Source organism: Neoarius graeffei, chromosome 27 (assembly GCF_027579695.1).
Source record: "Neoarius graeffei isolate fNeoGra1 chromosome 27, fNeoGra1.pri, whole genome shotgun sequence".
In the NCBI taxonomy this organism is placed as follows: Eukaryota; Metazoa; Chordata; class Actinopteri; order Siluriformes; family Ariidae; genus Neoarius; species Neoarius graeffei.
The window spans coordinates 33,832,464-33,852,577 of record NC_083595.1 but is presented as its reverse complement, the minus strand read 5'-3'; the positions used below and the strand labels follow the sequence as shown (position 1 = coordinate 33,852,577).

General features: G+C 39.6%; 2 protein-coding genes across 2 annotated transcripts in view; one reads left to right on the top strand and one right to left on the bottom strand.

Moving 5' to 3' along the window:
* abtb2a (ankyrin repeat and BTB (POZ) domain containing 2a) overlaps nt 1–13,708 on the top strand; it is a 69,452-nt gene extending 55,744 nt beyond the window's left edge. Inside the window, exons 13-17 of the mRNA XM_060911158.1 lie at nt 1,478–1,580; nt 6,348–6,432; nt 6,525–6,593; nt 10,620–10,733; nt 12,479–13,708. Coding sequence (XP_060767141.1) covers nt 1,478–1,580; nt 6,348–6,432; nt 6,525–6,593; nt 10,620–10,733; nt 12,479–12,664 — 557 coding nt within the window. The 3' untranslated portion in view covers nt 12,665–13,708. The remainder of the gene's footprint in view (nt 1–1,477; nt 1,581–6,347; nt 6,433–6,524; nt 6,594–10,619; nt 10,734–12,478) is intronic.
* Nucleotides 13,709–15,871: 2,163 nt separating this feature from the next.
* brsk2b (BR serine/threonine kinase 2b) overlaps nt 15,872–20,114 on the bottom strand; it is a 421,778-nt gene continuing 417,535 nt past the window's right edge. The window contains exon 20 of the mRNA XM_060911874.1: nt 15,872–16,065. Coding sequence (XP_060767857.1) covers nt 15,872–16,065 — 194 coding nt within the window. The remainder of the gene's footprint in view (nt 16,066–20,114) is intronic.

The following is a 20,114-nucleotide window of genomic DNA, read 5'->3' as shown; positions in this document are numbered from 1 at the left end:
GCACAATGCTAGGCATGTGTAGTAGAAATATAACCTGTGTACGCTGGTGGGAGCTTTTTAAACCTTATTTTGGCACAAAGTCACTCAACTTTTTAAGCAATTTAAAAAAAAAAATCAGATTTGGAATCACCATATAGAATCTGGAATCAGATTCTATACGGTGGCCATTGAAAGTGGAGTTATGGTGCTCTCTCTCCATCCATTTAGATAGGTGCTTGGTCTTAGCCCCAAGAACAACTTTATTCATCACATGTACACTTAAGCACAGTGAAATTCCTCTCTGCATTTAACCCATCTGAAGCAGTGAGCACACACGGAGCAGTGGGAAGCTACAGTATGCTACAGCACCCGGGGAGCAGTTGGGGGTTCGGTGCCTTGCTCAAGGGCACTTCAGCCCAAGGCTGCCCCATGTTAACCTAACCGCATGTCTTTTGGACTGTGGGGGAAACCGGAGCACCCGGAGGAAACCCACACAGACACGGGGAGAACATCCACACAGAAAGGCCCCCGTTGGCTGCTGGGCTCGAACCCAGAGCCTTCTTGCTGTGAGGGGACGGTTCTAACCACTACTCCACCGTGCTACCCCAAGTAACTGCCCAGATGCGTTACCAAGATGACTGTTGAGTGGCAAGACTTGCCTAGGACTTTTGTGTAACTTCCTTGAAACAAGTTGGTTCCTAGTTTCACTTATTATAGCAGCTATAAACAGTCATTCCCTCACCAGCCTTCATTTTTTTTCTTTTCTTTTTTTTTCTCTCATGAGCTTGGTTAGTTTAAAAATAAATAAATAAATAAATAAATAAATAACAGCCCAACTTTCAATCTTGCCAAGAAACCACAAACCATCTGCTTCAAAGTGCTGACAATGGAGACTTTTTTCAAAATTGTTAAATGTGTCTTCAGGAAAGGAAAAAAAAAAGAAAAACCTCACCATATCAATGATTACACATGTTTTTAAAAATTAATTTATGTGGAACGTCCACAATGCAAGTCAGTTTCGACTATAAAAATAGCACATTAGTATACACCCTAATAAGTTTTTTATCTATCTATCTATCTATCTATCTATCTATCTATCTATCTATCTATCTATCTATCTATCTATCTATCTATCTATCTATCTATCTATCTATCTATCTATCTATCTATCGTCTTAGTCCAAAGAACAACTTTATCCATTACATGTACACTTAAGCACAGTGAAATTCCTCTCTGCATTTAACCCATCTGAAGCAGTGAGCACACACAGAGCAGTGGGAAGCTATCGATGATGATTCAACCCCTTCTGACAGTGATTTTCCTGCTCCATATTAACCTCTATTTCCCAGATATGTAGCTCTCAGTACTTAATCCACATTTTCCCCAAAAACAAATCATTTGTACTCCCCAAAACTACAAAATACGAAGAATTAGAATAGTTTTATTTCCCATTCGAAAATATCCCAAATCTCATACAACATGTTTTCCTGACTTCCAGACATCCATTTCCTGAATAACGCCGAGATGTCAGATGTGATGTTCCTGGTGGAAGGCAGGCCGTTCTACGCACACCGAGTGCTCCTCATGTCCGCATCACAGAGGTTGGTTACTGAAGCAGGTTCACTTTACACCCTGGAGCAATGCATGCGAGTGGTAATGTTATCAAATACTCAATATCAAATATATAATTTACTATAAGATGATATTAGATGACAATAGAAAGAACATTAAAGGAATACGGAAAATACTAAGCAATAGTATAAGAAATGGATCTAAACACAATAATCTGCCTAAGTATTTCATTGATAAGGATATTGAAAATTATAACATGAAAGATGTGGCTAATAGCTTTAATGAATTCTTTGTAAGTGTTGGATCTGACCTTGCAAGAAAAGTCCCTGATTCAGGTACTTATGATGAACAGTTATTAGAGAGAAATCCTTGCTCATTGTTTCTTCAAGCAGTAGACGAAAATGAAATTTTGAATATTGTTAAAAAATGTAAGAACAAACAGTCCACTGACTTTAATGATATCAATATGTCACTGATGAGGGCATTGCTAAGCCATTAACATACATCTGTAATTTATCATTTCAAACCAGTTCATTTCCAAATAAAATGAAAATAGCTAAAGTCATACCGCTGTTCAAGGCTGGAGACAAACATCATTTCACAAACTGTAGACCTGTCTCCTTGCTCCCACAATTCGCAAAAATACTGGAAAAAACTCTTCAACAACAAATTGGACACATTTTTAGAAAAACACAAAATTCTTGCAGAGAATCGGTATGGGTTTAGGTCAAACAGATCAACATCATTGGCAATAATAGAGGCAATAGAAGAAATCACAAATGCTCTAGATTGCAAGCAATATGCTATTGGAGTATTTATTGATTTTAAAAAAAGCTTTTGACACAATCAACCATGAAATATTAATCAAGAAACTGGAAAGATATGGTATCAGGGGAATAGTGCTGGATTGGGTGAAAAGTTATTTAAGTGGGAGACAGCAGTTTGTGAAATTGGGTGACTGTTTCTTCATGTTTGGACATTGCTTGTGGGGTCCCCCAGGGGTCAGTGTTGGGCCCTAAGTTTTTCATTTTGTACATTAACGATATATGTAAAGTCACTAAGGTATTGCGTTTTGTGTTGTTTGCTGATGACACAAATATTTTCTATTCTGGGGATAACTTACAAAAATTACAGAAGGACATCACAATAGAAATGAACAAACTAAAAAAAATGGTTCGATAGAAACAGGTTATCACTAAGGCCAAGTTTACATTAGACCGTATCTGTCTCGTTTTCTTCGCGGATGCACTGTCCGTTTACATTAAAACACCTGGAAACGCTGGGAAACGGGAATCCGCCAGGGTCCATGTATTCAATCCAGATCGTGTCTGGTCCGGTGCTGTGTAAACATTGAGAATACGCGGATACGCTGTGCTGAGCTCTAGCTGGCGTCGTCATTGGACAACGTCACTGTGACATCCACCTTCCTGATTCGCTGGCGTTGGTCATGTGACGCGACTGCTGAAAAACGGCGCGGACTTCCGCCTTGTATCACCTTTCATTAAAGAGTATAAAAGTATGAAAATACTGCAAATACTGATGCAAATACTGCCCATTGTGTAGTTATGATGGTCTTTAGGCTTGCCATCCTTCCACTTGCAAGTGGTAAGTGACTTGCGCACAGCGGCTCAGTCCCGAATCACTGCTCGTGCGCTTCACTCGCGCGCTGTGTGAGCTGCGCAGGGCCGGAGTGCGCACCCTCCAGAGGGCACTCGCTGTTCAGGGCGGAGTGATTTGGAGCGCAGCCGCTGAGGAGGAAGCGATGAGCCGCACTGACACATTTCAACTTACGTGCCGAATTAGTCATGTGATTAGCGTATCCGTGTATTGGCGTTGCTGTGTGCACGCGAATCGTGTATTGGCCTTGCTGTGTGCACGCTAATCGTTTTTAAAAACGTTAATCTGATGATCCGCTGATACGGTCTAATGTAAACCCCACCTAAATCTGAGCAAGACAAAAAATAATGTTATTTGGTAATTGTACACTGAATACACAGGTACTAATAAAAATAGATGGAGTTGAAATAGAGTTCACGAAATTAAATTTTTGGGGGTAACCATACAGTGGTGCTTGAAAGTTTGTGAACCCTTTAGAATTTTCTCTATTTCTGCATAAATATGACCTAAATCATCATCAGATTTTCACACAAGTCCTAAAAGTAGATAAAGAGAACCCAGTTAAACAAATGAGACAAAAATATTATACTTGCTCATTTATTTATTGAGGAAAATGATACAATATTACATATCTGTGAGTGTCAAAAGTATGTGAACCTCTAGGATTAGCAGTTAATTCGAAGGTGAAATTAGTCAGATGTTTTCAATCAATGGGATGACAGTCAGGTGTGAGTGGGCACCCTGTTTTATTTAAAGAACAGGGATCTATCAAAGTCTGATCTTCACAACACATGTTTGTGGAAGTGTATCATGGCACGAACAAAGGAGATTTCTGAGGACCTCAGAAAAAGCGTTGTTGATGCTCATCAGGCTGGAAAAGGTTACAAAACCATCTCGAAAGAATTTGGACTCCACCAATCCACAGTCAGACAGATTGTGTACAAATGGAGGAAATTCAAGACCACTGTTTCCCTCCCCAGGAGTGGTCGACCAACAAAGATCACTCCAAGAGCAAGGTGTGTAATAGTCGGTGAGGTCACAAAGGACCCCAGGGTAACTTCTAAGCAACCGAAGGCCTCTCTCACATTGACTAATGTTAATGTTCATGAGTCCATCATCAGGAGAACACTGAACAACAATGGTGTGCATGGCAGGGTTGCAAGGAGAAAGCCACTGCTCTCCAGAAAGAACATTGCTGCTCGTCTGCAGTTTGCTAAAGATCACGTGGACAAGCCAGAAGGCTATTGGAAAAATGTTTTGTGGATGGATGGGACCAAAATAGAACTTTTTGGTTTAAATGAGAAGCGTTATGTTTGGAGAAAAGAAAACACTGCATTCCAGCATAAGAACCTTATCCCATCTGTGAAACATGGTGGTGGTAGTATCATGGTTTGGGCCTGTTTTGCTGCATCTGGGCCAGGACGGCTTGCCATCATTGATGGAACAATGAATTCTGAATTATACCAGTGAATTCTACAGGAAAATGTCAGGACATCTGTCCATGAACTGAATCTCAAGAGAAGGTGGGTCATGCAGCAAGACAACGACCCTAAGCACACAAGTCTTTCTACCAAAGAATGGTTAAAGAAGAATAAAGTTAATATTTTGGAATGGCCAAGTCAAAGTCCTGACCTTAATCCAATCGAAATGTTGTGGAAGGACCTGAAGCAAGCAGTTCATGTGAGGAAACCCACCAACATCCCAGAGTTGAAGCTGTTCTGTACGGAGGAATGGGCTAAAATTCCTCCAAGCCGGTGTGCAGGACTGATCAACAGTTACCAGAAATGTTTAGTTGCAGTTATTGCTGTACAAGGGGGTCACACCAGATACTGAAAGCAAAGGTTCACATACTTTTGCCACTCACAGATATGTAATATTGGATCATTTTCCTCAATAAATAAATGAGCAAGTGTAATATTTTTGTCTCATTTGTTTAACTGGGTTCTCTTTATCTACTTTTAGGACTTGTGTGAAAATCTGATGATGTTTTAGGTCATATTTATGCAGAAATATAGAAAATTCTAAAGGGTTCACAAACTTTCAAGCACCACTGTAGATGACAGAATCAGTTGGAAATCGCATATCAAACATGTACAAACTAAAGTCTCAAGAAGCATTGCAATAATAAACAAGGCAAAAAAGGTTTGGGATCAGAAATCACTCCACACTTTTTACTGTTCCCTAGTCACACCATACTTTCAATACTGTGCTAAGGTTTGGGGCAACAATTACAAAACATCACTACGGCCAATAACCATCATTCAAAAAAGAGCAATACGGATCAGACACAACGTTGGCTATCAGGAACACACAAACTCATTATTTTTACAGTCCAAATTACTCAAATTTACAGACATCGTGGATTATCAAACAGCTCAAATAATGTTCAAAGCTAAAAATAATCTATTACCAATAAAGATACAGAAATTATTCAGTATCCATGAGGGGAGTTGTAATTTAAGGGGGAAAATTAACTTGAATTTAACTTTATTTCGTACAAACAGGAAAAGTTTTTTGTGTTTCAGTTAGCGGGGTGAGACTATGGAACAGGTTCACCATGGAGTTGAAGCAGTGTCCAAACATGAAACAGTTTAAAATGAGGTTCAAAGATACTGTTTTCAAGAGGTACAGGGATGATGGAGGTGATGGGTAGCACCAAGTGTTATGAGAACACTTTTCTGTTACTTTTCGTGTCTGTGTGTGTTGTGCGTATGTGAAGGTGTATGCTTATAATAGATATATTTTATATGGGTGTATGTATGTATGTATGTATGTATGTATGTATGTATGTATGTGTGTTTATGCATATGTGTATATGTATGTATGGATGGATGGATGGATATATGGGTATGGATATTTGTAAATTACATTTAGGTTTTTCTAAATACAAAGTCAGAAATACATTTTATTTATCTATAAGTATCAGGCATGAGGATCTAAACAGGTAACAAGGAAGCTTGTTATTGTTATTCATTATTTAAGGAGAAGGGGTGGGAGTTTATAAGTTATACTTCTTCTCACTCCTTTTCGAATATGTATTTCTATGTATTTTCTTGAAATGTTTTGTTTTTTCTTTTTATTATTTTGGTTTTCATATTCAAAATAAACACTTCAATCAATCAATCAATCAATCAATCAATCAGAATACTCAAACATCTGCTCTTTGTGTCCCGATTAAGGTTCAAAGATTTGCTCAGCAGTAATGAATCAAATGGCACGGATCAGATCATTGAGATCACGGACATCAAGCACAGCACTTTTCAGGTGATACAACAAAGAGAAAGCAAACCTGACTGTGAAATAAACAGCTTCGAAAGAATAATTGTTTACGAAAAGCATAAAATTTGGTATTTCAGATGCTGATGTCTCACCTGTATGGTGGAGGAGCAGAGAACTCTGATTCAGCCGTCTCTGATACGCTAGAGGTGAGAGAAATCTATCGATCGTTCACCGAGTCTCCAGTTTTGAATCGCTGATTTTGTTAAATATGATGTTGGATTCTGTCACATTTGTGATTGCTATAGCTAAGAATTTTGGTGCATTTTCATTCATTCATTCATTCATTATCTCTAGCCGCTTTATCCTTCTACAGGGTCGCAGGCAAGCTGGAGCCTATCCCAGCTGACTACGGGCGAAAGGCGGGGTACACCCTGGACAAGTCGCCAGGTCATCACAGGGCTGACACATAGACACAGACAACCATTCACACTCGCATTCACACCTACGGTCAATTTAGAGTCACCAGTTAACCTAACCTGCATGTCTTTGGACTGTGGGGGAAACCGGAGCACCCGGAGGAAACCCACGCGGACACGGGGAGAACATGCAAACTCCACACAGAAAGGCCCTCGCCGGCCACGGGGCTCGAACCCGGACCTTCTTGCTGTGAGGCGACAGCGCTAACCACTACACCACCGTGCCGCCCCTGGTGCATTTTAGTTCTGATAAAAGAACTCGCTCTAATCAAAGCCTTTGAACGTCACTGTGATTAATGCAAATTCAAAATCCGCACCATCGGTCGAACAATAAGTGTCTCAGAACGACAAAGATATGAAATAATGTTCTTCTGTAGTTGTATCACTGTTTTTTGGTACATATGAACATTTAGACCCTCACAGCAAGACTGGGAGCATATAGCATGATATTCTTAACTTTTAATTCTTAGGGTGGTGCTTGAAAGTTTGTGAACCCTTTAGAATTTTCTATATTTCTGCATAAATATGACCTAAAACATCATCAGATTTTCACACAAGTCCTAAAAGTAGATAAAGAGAACCCAGTTAAACAAATGAGACAAAAATATTATACTTGCTCATTTATTTATTGAGGAAAATGATCCAATATTGCATATCTGTGAGTGTCAAAAGTATGTGAACCTCTAGGATTAGCAGTTAATTTGAAGGTGAAATTAGAGTCAGGTGTTTTCAATCAATGGGATGACAATCAGGTGTGAGTGGGCACCCTGTTTTATTTAAAGAACAGGGATCTATCAAAGTCTGATCTTCACAACACATGTTTGTGGAAGTGTATCATGGCACGAACAAAGGAGATTTCTGAGGACCTCAGAAAAAGCGTTGTTGATGCTCATCAGGCTGGAAAAGGTTACAAAACCATCTCTAAAGTGTTTGGACTCCACCAATCCACAGACAGATTGTGTACAAATGGAGGAAATTCAAGACCATTGTTACCCTCCCCAGGAGTGGTCGACCAACAAAGATCACTCCAAGAGCAAGGCGTGTAATAGTCGGTGAGGCCACAAAGGACCCCAGGGTAACTTCTAAGCAACTGAAGGCCTCTCTCACATTCGCTAATGTTCATGAGTCCACCATCAGGAGAACACTGAACAACAATGGTGTGCATGGCAGGGTTGCAAGGAGAAAGCCAGTGCTCTCCAAAAAGAACATTGCTGCTTGTCTGCAGCTTGTTAAAGATCATGTGGACGAGCAAAAATGCTATTGGAAAAATGTTTTGTGGATGGATGAGACCAAAATAGAACTTTTTGGTTTAAATGAGAAGCATTATGTTTGGAGAAAGGAAAACACTGCATTCCAGCATAAGAACCTTATCCCATCTGTGAAACATGGTGGTGGTAGTATCATGGTTTGGGCCTGTTTTGCTGCATCTGGGCCAGGACGGCTTGCCATCATTGATGGAACAATGAATTCTGAATTATACCAGCAAATTCTAAAGGAAAATGTCAGAACATCTGTCCATGAACTGAATCTCAAGAGATGGTGGGTCATGCAGCAAGACAACGACCCTAAACACACAAGTCATTCTACCAAAGAATGGTTAAAGAAGAATAAAGTTAATGTTTTGGAATGGCCAAGTCAAAGTCCTGACCTTAATCCAATCGAAATGTTGTGGAAGGACCTGAAGCGAGCAGTTCATGTGAGGAAACCCACCAACATCCCAGAGTTGAAGCTGTTCTGTACGGAGGAATGGGCTAAAATTCCTCCAAGCCGGTGTGCAGGACTGATCAACAGTTACCGGAAATGTTTAGTTGCAGTTATTGCTGCACAAGGGGGTCACACCAGATACTGAAAGCAAAGGTTCACATACTTTTGCCACTTACAGATATGTAATATTGGCTCATTTTCCTCAATAAATAAATGAGCAAGTATAATATTTTTGTCTCATTTGTTTAACTGGGTTCTCTTTATCTACTTTTAGGACTTGTGTGAAAATCTGATGATGTTTTAGGTCATATTTATGCAGAAATATAGAAAATTCTAAAGGGTTCACAAACTTTCAAGCACCACTGTAATTTAGAGCTTTAATTAAAAATAGCTTTAATGGACGACTTCACAAATGGTACATTTTGCATAAATGTTTATAGACTGCCTGTAAAACTGGCCCCATCCTGCACTCATACTGGCAGCCATTTTTCATCTCATGTCCCTCAAATTGCTGTATGATGGTCACTTTTTTTTTTTTTTAGTCATACCGATCTTTAGTTTACGGACGTTTACCGTCGTTTCAATGGTAATCAAGCTAATCGGATATCCACACAAGCTAATTGCAGAACATGCCACTCCAAATCACAAGTCAGAAAACTAAATCTAAAATACCATGCTAAAATGGTTCCGTATAGTGCATCACTGTCTTCTCTTAACAATTTCTGCATGTACAGTACTAGGTCAAAGTTTGGACACACCTTCTAATTCAAGTCTTCTGACTTGTGATTTTTTTTATTTATTTTTATTAAGGTGCTTCATGTCTTAAAGTAATGCTGGACTGTCCTTTCTCTTTACTTAGTTGAGCGCTTCTTGAAATAGTTAACAATTACTCACCAAAGGCGAAGTGAATATTGATGAATAACAGACAAAGTCAAGGTTGTTATTATTCACTGAGCCTGAGGCCGATGATTGTTTTAGTATAAATACACAGGTGATTATTTTTAAAAGTAATATTTAAAAAAAAAATCCTTTATTTCAATCTTCAAAAGCGGCATGCAGATGTAATGCACGGAGACTTGTCACTGATCTACGCCGACTCACGTAAAATACTTTGTTTTGAAATCGGTAAAATAAATCACAATTCCTCCTTACCTTTGAATAGTTTTAGACCAAACTTCATAGCATCTTTAGTGCTTTTAGGAACAGCATTTACTTTCATAATTTGCTATTCTTCCTCACTTACGGTGACACAAAAGTTGGTCGCCATGTTGCCGAGTCACTCGAGGTGATTATGAGAAATAGTCTGAATTTCTCGACCAATCAGCGCATGTGATTTTCTCTAATCACCTCTGTATTTATACTAATATGGATTACTACAGATGTGGAATAGGGCTATTTACTGTGTTTTTATTATTGACTGTTTACAGTTTGCTCTCAAATGCATTAAGAAGGCAAGAAATTGCACTAATTAACTTTTGATGAGGCACAACTGTTAATTGAAAAGCATTCCAGGTGACGACCTCATGAAGCTGGTTAAGATAATGCCAATAGTGTGTAAAGCATCATGGTAAACAGTAGCTACTTTGAAGAATCTAAAATGTGAAACGTTTTAGGTTTTTAACACTTTTGTTTACCACATATATATTTCCCATGTGTTATTTCATAGTTTTGATGTCTTCAGTGTTGTTCCACAATGTAAACAAGTCAAAATACAGAAAAACCTATGAATGAGTAGAGTAGGGGTGTCCAAACTTTTGACTGGTACTGCATCTGGTAAATCGAACATTTTGAGACTATAGCAGTAATGGAAATAAATATGTGGAACCAAATTGCATGACGTCTCATTAGCAGGAAGGTAAATTTAAACTAACCTTGGTGTCTCACATACTTTGCATTAGTCAGCTTTATTATTACACACACACTTTGAATAAACAGGTTTTCCCTTCTCTTCTCAGTCAAGGAAATTATTTCCAGTGCTAATCGTATCGATAGTTCGAGATGCAGTAGTGATTATGCTGGAGTATTCATCAAGGGCATCTGTTCCGTTTCCAGCTCCTGCCAGTGGCCGACTCGTTCCAGCTCGGTGCTCTGAAGAGGGCATGTGAGAGACACTGTGCTGAGCAGATGACCGTCCAAAATGCCGTGTCCATCTACCGTGCAGCTGTGGTGAGAACACTTACAGTATATCAAGCCACATCTGCAAAATGAAGCGGTTTGTTTCTTAATCCGAACTGGTTTTAACATTTTCTTGGCATTACTGTAGATTTTAGTCATTTCTTGGCTGGGTTTCCCATAAAGTACTGTCCAATTTACAGTAAACAACTGTAAAATATTTATTTGCAATAAAGAACTGTAATATCTCATCTCATGATCTCTAGCCGCTTTATCCTGTTCTACAGGGTCGCAGGCAAGCTAGCCTATCCCAGCTGACTACGGGCGAAAGGCGGGGTACACCCTGGACAAGTCGCCAGGTCATCACAGGGCTGACACATAGACACAGACAACCATTCACACTCACGGTCAATTTAGGGTCACCAGTTAACCTAACCTGCATGTCTTTGGACTGTGGGGGAAACCGGAGCACCCGGAGGAAACCCACGCGGACACGGGGAGAACATGCAAACTCCACACAGAAAGGCCCTCGCCGGCTACAGGGCTCGAACCCGGACCTTCTTGCTGTGAGGCGAAAGCGCTAACCACTACACCACCGTACTACTGTAATACCTCACGAAGTATAAAATGACACACAACCCAGTACATTTGGTCATTTGGTTGATGCAGGATGCAACTGAACTTGAAGGTCCCAGTCAAGGCAGTTTGGTGGTGGTGCTGGGATTTGAACACACTTGTCTTAGCTGTGACACACTAAGATTTAACCTCTGAGCCACCACAACTAATTCACTTAGCTTACACTGATTCATCACAGACTTTTAGTGGAGGGTTTTTGTTTGTTTTTTTCAGTGGTAAAAGTAGTTGAATTAATGCAAGCTGATTGCAGTGGTTCAAGTTTTGAGGCACAGATCAAAAGGTTGTGTGTTTCAAACCCCATGACACTTTGGTGGTATGACTCTTAACCGTGAGCTCAGCTGTATCCTGCATCCGCCACATGAACAAGTGTACTGGGTTTCTGAGTTGCCAGTGGACTGGTAACCCAAGTTTCCAGTAAAATTTACAGCACGATTTTTTAAAAAGAGAACGGAAGTCATTTTTAAACTTGCTTTATTTTTTAATTAACGTGTTATTCAATTACGTTTTCGGTTTTAGTAACCTTATATCGTGACTCGTATTGGCAACTAATTGCAATTAAATATTATACTTATCGGCCTATTCGGTTTTTAGCCATGTTGAATTTAGTGCGTTTGGTCCACGGCAGGCGTCGCTTATCCGCACGATCTTCACGAGACTTGTGCCAGATTTCGAAACGTCGAGTGTCAGCCAGGTGTCAGTGCCGCCATTTTGAAAACTGTTTTCCAAACGAAATATTGCACAAAAACGAGTTTAAATGACGATTACTGCCTACTTTTTTCAAACTTTCCTGATTGCTATCAAAACAAACAAAACTTCCGGCTTGATTACATCAGCATTCCTTTGACGACGTTCGCAGATGTCGGTCATTTTGATTTCCGCTGTACATTTTACTTCCGTCCTACGATGTCTCGCACAGGTCTCAACGAATCTCGTTTACGGCCATCGCTTTGACATATGGACTGATATATTACAGAGCATATTTCAAACACTCATAACTTGCTCTAGCAGTGACAAAATAGTGATCAGAAATGCATTCCTATATTTAATAAAATGAGAAATAGAATTTTGATAATAAAAAAAAAATTGCCTTCAGTTTTCCTTTAAAATGGTGTATAACATTTTAATGACATTCTCCTTTGGCGTTTGTTGTTTCTCTGTAACAGGCGAGTAATGCAGCCGAGCTGGCTACCTTCTGCCAAAGCTTCTTCGTGCAGAATATGCCCATCCTGCTGCAGAGACGAGACTTTGAAGAGCTGCTGCTGGGACCCAAGAGCACTGAAACTCTGGGGGACCTGCAGGAAGCGCTTATCTCCAGGCTTCACTCTGTCTCCGGCTCAGGAACAGTGTGAAGGGAAAGGGATAATCTAACAGCTCTGGAATATGGACAGCCAAGCAGTGTGAGCTGAAAGATCATACCTCTCACTGCCGGCTGGAGCTGAATCTATCAACCTTAAACTCGCGCGTATACGTATAGATATTAGACGTTGAACATTTGAAATCTGGCTGTTCAAGCACTACACGACCGAGTATTAAGTCACTGTAAATTACTATATGGGTAAGTTTTTAATTTATGCAACTGAATACTTTTTTTCTGTTCAATGAACAGAAAAACAATAGCCATACAATAGTGACATCTAGTGGACAAAATGTGAATCAAATATTTGTTGAAAATACAGGGTGTCCGAAAAGTCTCAAACCAATTCGAGAAAAATGACATTTACTTAATTATGTATATATTATTTACAGCACACATGATGCATGTTCACTTTTACACTCTACGCTTTGTCTCAAGATGTTCCGTTGGTTCCTGACTTTTCAGAAGCTCTGTAATATCACCTGTGCATAGTTTTGTATCCATAACTTTTTTATACTGTAAATATATGTATTGTGTATTACGCAAGTGGTACGCTGGTACTTAGGGACCATCTGTAAAGACTAATTTATTGCACATATAGTTTTTCTGTACGCCTAATTTTTTATTATTTCTAACATATTACAAATAGATTAGCAGTGGTACAGTCTTGGGTGAGTTCTAGTACCTTCTTTGGTTTGTCCCTATGGGAGTTTTATGTAGAACGTGCCACCAGAGGCTTTCTCTTTCAGAAAAGGGTCCAAGCTGGGTCCGTTTAGAAACGCTCGAACCATTCAGCATCGAAAGAACTCACGAGGAACTTTTTGTGTATTGTCCAGCATTTAACTGCTTCATGCGTCTTTTTTTTTTTTTCATATATTAAATCTTCTTGTGCTGTAATTACAGTGACACAATTAGAAAATAGTGAATATTTCAGCAAGAGGGATTGTAAATCTAGGGGTTTAAAGGGTTACATTTCTGAACTATGACCAGAAGGGTATTGGCTTCAGTCCCAGGACTGCCACTCTTAGGCTTATCTTCCTGCCTCACATTAATCACTTTGAATAAAAGCATCTGCAAAAAAAAAAAAAAAAAAGGCATTCAAAAGCTTCTCCATAAACAAACTTTCACATCCGAGCTCCTCTATACATTCATGCAGACTGACGCACAAATCCAAAGAATCCAATGGATTTATTTCTGTTTGCACCGAATTCATTCACAGTAGTTACAAGGGGATACAGTGTGGGTTTTCTTTTTTAACCTACTCATGTTAATCAATCTTATTCCCAGCTTATCTTCTCTCTCAACGTAGAAAATAGGAAGGATAAGAATAGGTATTGCTTAGTTTATTTCTCTTTATCTGAATTCTGCCGTGTTGTGGATACGCACCTGAAACAAGGTGGGTTATGACATCAGCACACCCTCTCAGAGAAAACCATATAGAACAGAAGGGACAAAAAAATAAAAAATACTAAAGGACAAGAAGGGAATGAGACGTGAACATAAACATTTAAAACAAAAGTGAAGGGAAAAACAATTCGGTCATTTGGATAAAAATGGGAAAAAGAGAAGCAGGAAAGCACAAGAGAGGGCAAATTGAACATATACATCATCATGCAGAGAAAAGCTGGATGTCTGACATGCAAACGGCAAATACGAGAACACAGCCATGAGTAGGGCGATCCCCTCGCTGCCTTAAGAAACTCATCGGCAAAGTTATCTATATACATCACATGGTTCAAGTGTTTTGACCTGTTTGTACACACACTATGAGATTTAAAAAGTGACAAATAGCAAGAGTTCATAACCTTATACCCGCCCCATCCCGCGTAGAGGCTAGTCTACATTCTTAAATTACTGGTAAATAATTTAACATATACTACAAGCTCTTTTTCTGCTCAAAGCCAGAAAAGAAAGAGTGCTTTGTTCACAAAATTCAGATGAATCCTAACAAACAACAAATGATGAAGAAAAAAAAATATGCAAACAGTTTGACAAATAGCTCTGATACGAACACTAAACTACCCAAATTTGGTTTATAAATAGTCCCAGCTGCATAAATTAACAAACAACAAGAACAAATCAAATACAATGATAAATAAGTTATAAAATTATACACAATTATGGCCAAAGTTCTCTGAATCCTGCAGATGCTTCTCCAAAAAAAAAAAAAAAAATGTTTTTTCAAAAAAATGCAAAATTTGACATCAAAAGTAAATCATTATGCATCGTTTCATTCAAAAGGTGACAAAATATTTCATCACTACATGGAGGAAATGGAGAAAATAATAGCAACACAATCAGTCCAAGCAGAGTCACGACTAGACGAGGTTTACGTAATGAACATATACAGGCTGTACAAGAGAATAGAGCATTTAGTCAAACATTTCCCCTTTCTGATCCCATCCCAAAGCACCCTGGAATAGGCTCGGCCATATTATTTTCCAAATAAGATTTCAAAATCTTGTACAGCAATGACACAGAGTTCATAAAATAGTTCGATTCTGTCATTCATAAAGAAACACTACATCGAAAAGAATTACAATCCACCGAGAGTCCGTGTGGGCTGCTCCTCGAACGCCTTAATGTCCACTTCACTGGCTGCGTCTTCCTCTCCATGCATCTGGGGCGTGTGTGTGTGTGTGTGTAAAGGGGATGAGCAATAGCCAATAGAGATCATACAGAGATGAAAAGAATATAAAATACCATTAAATAAGAATTGCAACACTTGTAGATTAAATATTTTAAGGCGTTTGTCAATTTTTCAGACAGCTGTGGCTCTCAGTAAGAGGGAAGAAGGTGAAGGCTGAATGAATCACGGTGGTTTCTGTGGATTGGTGTTGAGGAGCATCCATCCGTAGCTTGTACTTGCTGTGTAATGTGCCTTCCATCAACATATTGTACACGAAGCTCATGTGAGAGCAGCAGTCGGGTTCTAACACGTTTTCTGGATAATCCCTGGCAGCAGAAATGTGCAAAAGGCGTCACGAAATGGAACAGAAAGACACAAAAGAATGAAATGCAAAGCAAGAGAGTAATAAGACAAGAAACCGAGAACATCCGTACGCGCCTCGGGTTGATGTTTTACTGCAGGAATCGTCCGAAAAGGGTGGTTTATTGAGGGTTTTGATTGACTTGGTTGAGATTTATTCATAAATTAATGAGTGGACTAGAAAAATCTAGTCATCTACTAACACTCCGGGTTTTAAGGCTGCTCCTGTGTCCCAACTGATGGTGCCACCTTGGATATGTCTTTGCTCTTGGAGGCATTAGAGTCGGACTCGTGTTTCTTGGAGCTGGCACCGTGCTTGGGCGTGCCAGGGGGCTGCGACACCTGCCCGGACTTCTCGTCTGAAAAGAGCTGTTTAATTACGTCAAAGAAGCTAGTCAACGGGCTGCCTGGGTACACACCGGGAAGAGAAGAACGAGAGAGAGAGGGAGAGAGAGAGAACAAACAAATGAACAATATGGATCACAAGGAGAACACAATGAGAATGTGGAGACAAGATCAATGAGAAATGTAAAGCCTGGTGTTACTCACACATGCTCTCTCTCTCGCTCTCTCTCTCTCTCTCTCACACACACAATGTACAATCACAGTCTCATCATTACTCCAAACTAAAATACATCATGATGCTTGAAACAGTCCCCCATTTGATCTTGTCTGGATGGAATGAAAATAAATGGCTTTATAATCATTCAGGTTGACATTTAGGACCCAGTGTCACCAGTGCAGCTTTACTCTGCTTTTATAGTGCTAGATTTGTCTTGCAGGTGCTTTCACGATCATGCAGACTATTACCTGTTAAAGAAATACTTCACTGATTTTCAGCCTGATCACTAACCAATGCATCTTTAGTGTATATCAGTACTGTACCACACAAGAACTTTTGACATTTTTTACTGAAAAAGAAACAAAAAAAAAAGAAATATTGACTCACTCATTTATTCGTGAAATGTAAGGGCGTGCGTGCTTTACCTCGGTCAGAGTCACGGTGCTCATGCTCGCACAACCCGAGGGGCAATTTCAGATTACCGGTCCATGCTTTTTAAGTAGGCATATCAGGTGAAAATTCTAATTCAAGCCAAATTGCGTGAAACTGCTCTCATTGAATTCAGAACTGAATGCTAAATATTAGCATTCTTACTTCAGAGCAAGAAGGTTCTGGGTTCGAGCCCAGCGGCTGGCGAGGGCCTTTCTGTGTGGAGTTTGCATGTTCTCCCCGTGTCTGCGTGGGTTTCCTCCGGGTGCTCCGGTTTCCCCCACAATCCAAAGACATGTGGTGGATAATTGGTGGTTCTACGTAAATTGACCGCAGGTGTGAATGGTTGTTTGTCTCTATGTGTGATGACCTGGCAACTTGTCCAGGGTGTACCCCGCCTCTCACCCATAGTCAGCTGGGATAGGCTCCAGCTTGCCCGTGACCCTGCACAGGATAAGTGTTTACGGATAATGGATGGATGCAGAACAACATACTTTTTACAGAATTAAAATATGTTTATCTGTTCTTGAGATATTACAAATCAAATATTGAAGAAACGGCTTAATTTTTAGAAAACTGCCGTAATATTCTGTATGAGGATCACATGGCCCAAAACGGGCCTCATTAACCAATGAGATCAAATGTTTTTGCTTAATAACTTTTCTATTTTTCAAGTTATTTACATGGAAATTGGCAGGCACATAGATGGTTGTGTACCGAATACAAAGTTTGAAAAATTAGTAAAAACAAATAATGCAAATTAGCATTTCATTCGTACGAATTATGCTAATACGGTAAAAATGTTAAATCGGTACACTCTCTTCTTCAAAGTTTCACCAAATGGCTTTATTTGTGCAACATAAAGCTGATCTTAACTCTCATTTATACATCACAAAGAAGGAGAAATCAATGTTAATTATAAAATATGCTTAAATAAGCACTGAATGTAATTCACATCTACCATTCTCTATCAAAATAAAGTAATAAAAGATTATTTCTAATCCCCTCTTTGTGCTCTGTAGGCCTTTGTATTTCTCAAAAGTAGGGCCTACTAGTGTTTATATGAAAGAATATAAATGATAATATTCACAGCGCTCCAGACTAACCTCGAAAAATCTGTGTGATCCACATCCAGTAAACAATTCCAGTTAATTGTACTGAAATTGACACTCGCGTTTCTGACTTCCGGTTTTATAAAAATCTCATTCCGATCACTAAGATCTCAATATTTTTCATCAAAATAACTCCAGTTATATTCTAAAATAGTTATTTATTTACATGAATCAGTTTGATTTGGAAAAAACAAGTAGGTAAAGCTATGAAAATTCAAAGTTCCCTGTGAATCGTAGCGTCAAAACTAGCAGACGGAAAATTTTGCTGAATACTTCATCAGAAACGGTGAGAGCGAGAGAACATCCCTATAAAAGTTATTTGATTGATATTCACGAGTAATCCAGTTGGAAACCGATCAGAAAAGAGAGAGAGAGAGAGAGAGAGAGAGAGACTGACTGCTTTCCTGTGACTCAGAAAGCACCAGCAGTTTCCCGACATCCCATGAGCAGAGAGTGTTGTACCAACTTCAACCTGGCGTTACTCCCAAAGTACTGAACAGATCTTAATGAGATCAATTTATTTGGAAAGCAGAGATTATAAGCTTTCTAATGATAGTATTCACGATAGAAAATATTCAAGAGTTAAGCAATGACAGATTTGGAAACTTAGATGAGCGTCTGCATGCACAGTTTTCACAGCACAGCCAGCGAGTATCTGATATGCCTAATTTAAGATATTGGAAAAAAACAGAGAACCCTGACAAAACCCAAATGGTCACAGGGAGAACATGCCGAACTCCACACAGACAGTAAACTGAGCTTAGGATCAAACCAGGTGGCATCTGTTACAAATAAACGCATTAAAAGCATGTTTAAGTGAATTTTTGGTGAGGAAGTTTTGGAAGGAGTCTCCAGCGTCACTGTTTTGTCACAGTCAGAGGGAAAGCTGTGACTTTCAGACATGGGAGAGTTTTCCAGAGAACGGATTTTGCACTTCTTCTTTTTGTCTTATTAACATTAAGGGAGAGAAAACAGAGATTAGTGATGAGATGACTATTTATAGCTGAGTTAAACATGTTGCTGTTGGAGGAAAGTACTCCACTTTGGGTGGCAACAGAACTCTGCTTCACACTGGGTCACATCCCGTTGATTATTTTCCTCTATGAGCATATACAAAGTGTTTTATTCTATATGTAATGTAAACAAACTATCAGTACACATTCAACAAACTACTGTATCACCTAACTGTGACAACTCAGTGAAATTTCATGAGTAATCAGTGGATTATAGTCCCTGGTCAGCAAAAACGAGCCATCCAAATAAACTGGGCCCATTCTTCTATCTGATAAATTCATCTCATCTCTAAAGGGATGAATTACATAGCTTTTAGATACAACCACCTTCCATGATAAGGGAGTCTTAAAGGTGACATATTATACCCCTTTTCCACAAGTTGACACAGTTCCCTGAGGTCTTAATTAAATATCTGTGATGTGCTTTGGTCTAAATACCTCAAGGAAAAAGCACCATAGCTCCCTTCTCTCCCCGTCTAAACAGTCCTGTTCTAAACAGCCTATTCTGAGTGCATGTTCTTTTAAATAAGAATGAGCCACTGCTCATCCCACCCCCATCTTCCACCAGCCAATTAGGTCGCACTTTCCTCATGAATATTCAGTCACAAAGGCCATCCCTGTGTCCGAAATCGCTCCCTACTCCCTAGATCTTGCATGTGACGTCACAGCCGATCCAGATTGTGACAGACGCCATCTTGTAGGTCAAACGTCATATTCCGCCTTCTACTTCTGCTTTTACTTCTACCTTTTCTTCTGGAAAACCCTACTATATACAATTCTACTACAACGGCTGCGGCTACAAGCTCTCCCTACCTGTGCACGTTTTTATGTTTTTTGTGTGTATTTTTGCGTGTTGTTCGTCTGTACCGGACTTCAATATCCACTACAACCGTATGGACTTACTGGACATTGGTTTCCAGCAGAAAATGACGGTTTGTAGCGATTTCCATCGCATGCACAACATTCCGGACGAGAAAAAAACCCCAAAACATTCCGGACGAGATTGCGAGACCAGCGGGGTCTCCGTGGATTGTTATCGGAAGCAAAGCGAAGGAGGCGCGCCGGGAGCCGAAGCAAAAGCGAGGCTGCAGAGCCGGCCTGTTGACTAAGCTCAGAAAACAGCCACTCAAACCTCCACTGCCAAGCCTCTACCTCTCCAACGCCAGATCCATGTAAACAAGACGGACGATTTGGAATTACAACTGGAATTACCTTATTCTATTCTATAATCGGCTGGTCAGTGCTATACTCAATACTTACTTACCCATCCAGTGAGGATCATTTTCTTGTTTACAAGATGCCACATCTGAGTCGCTGACAAATCCTGAATTTCTGTAAAG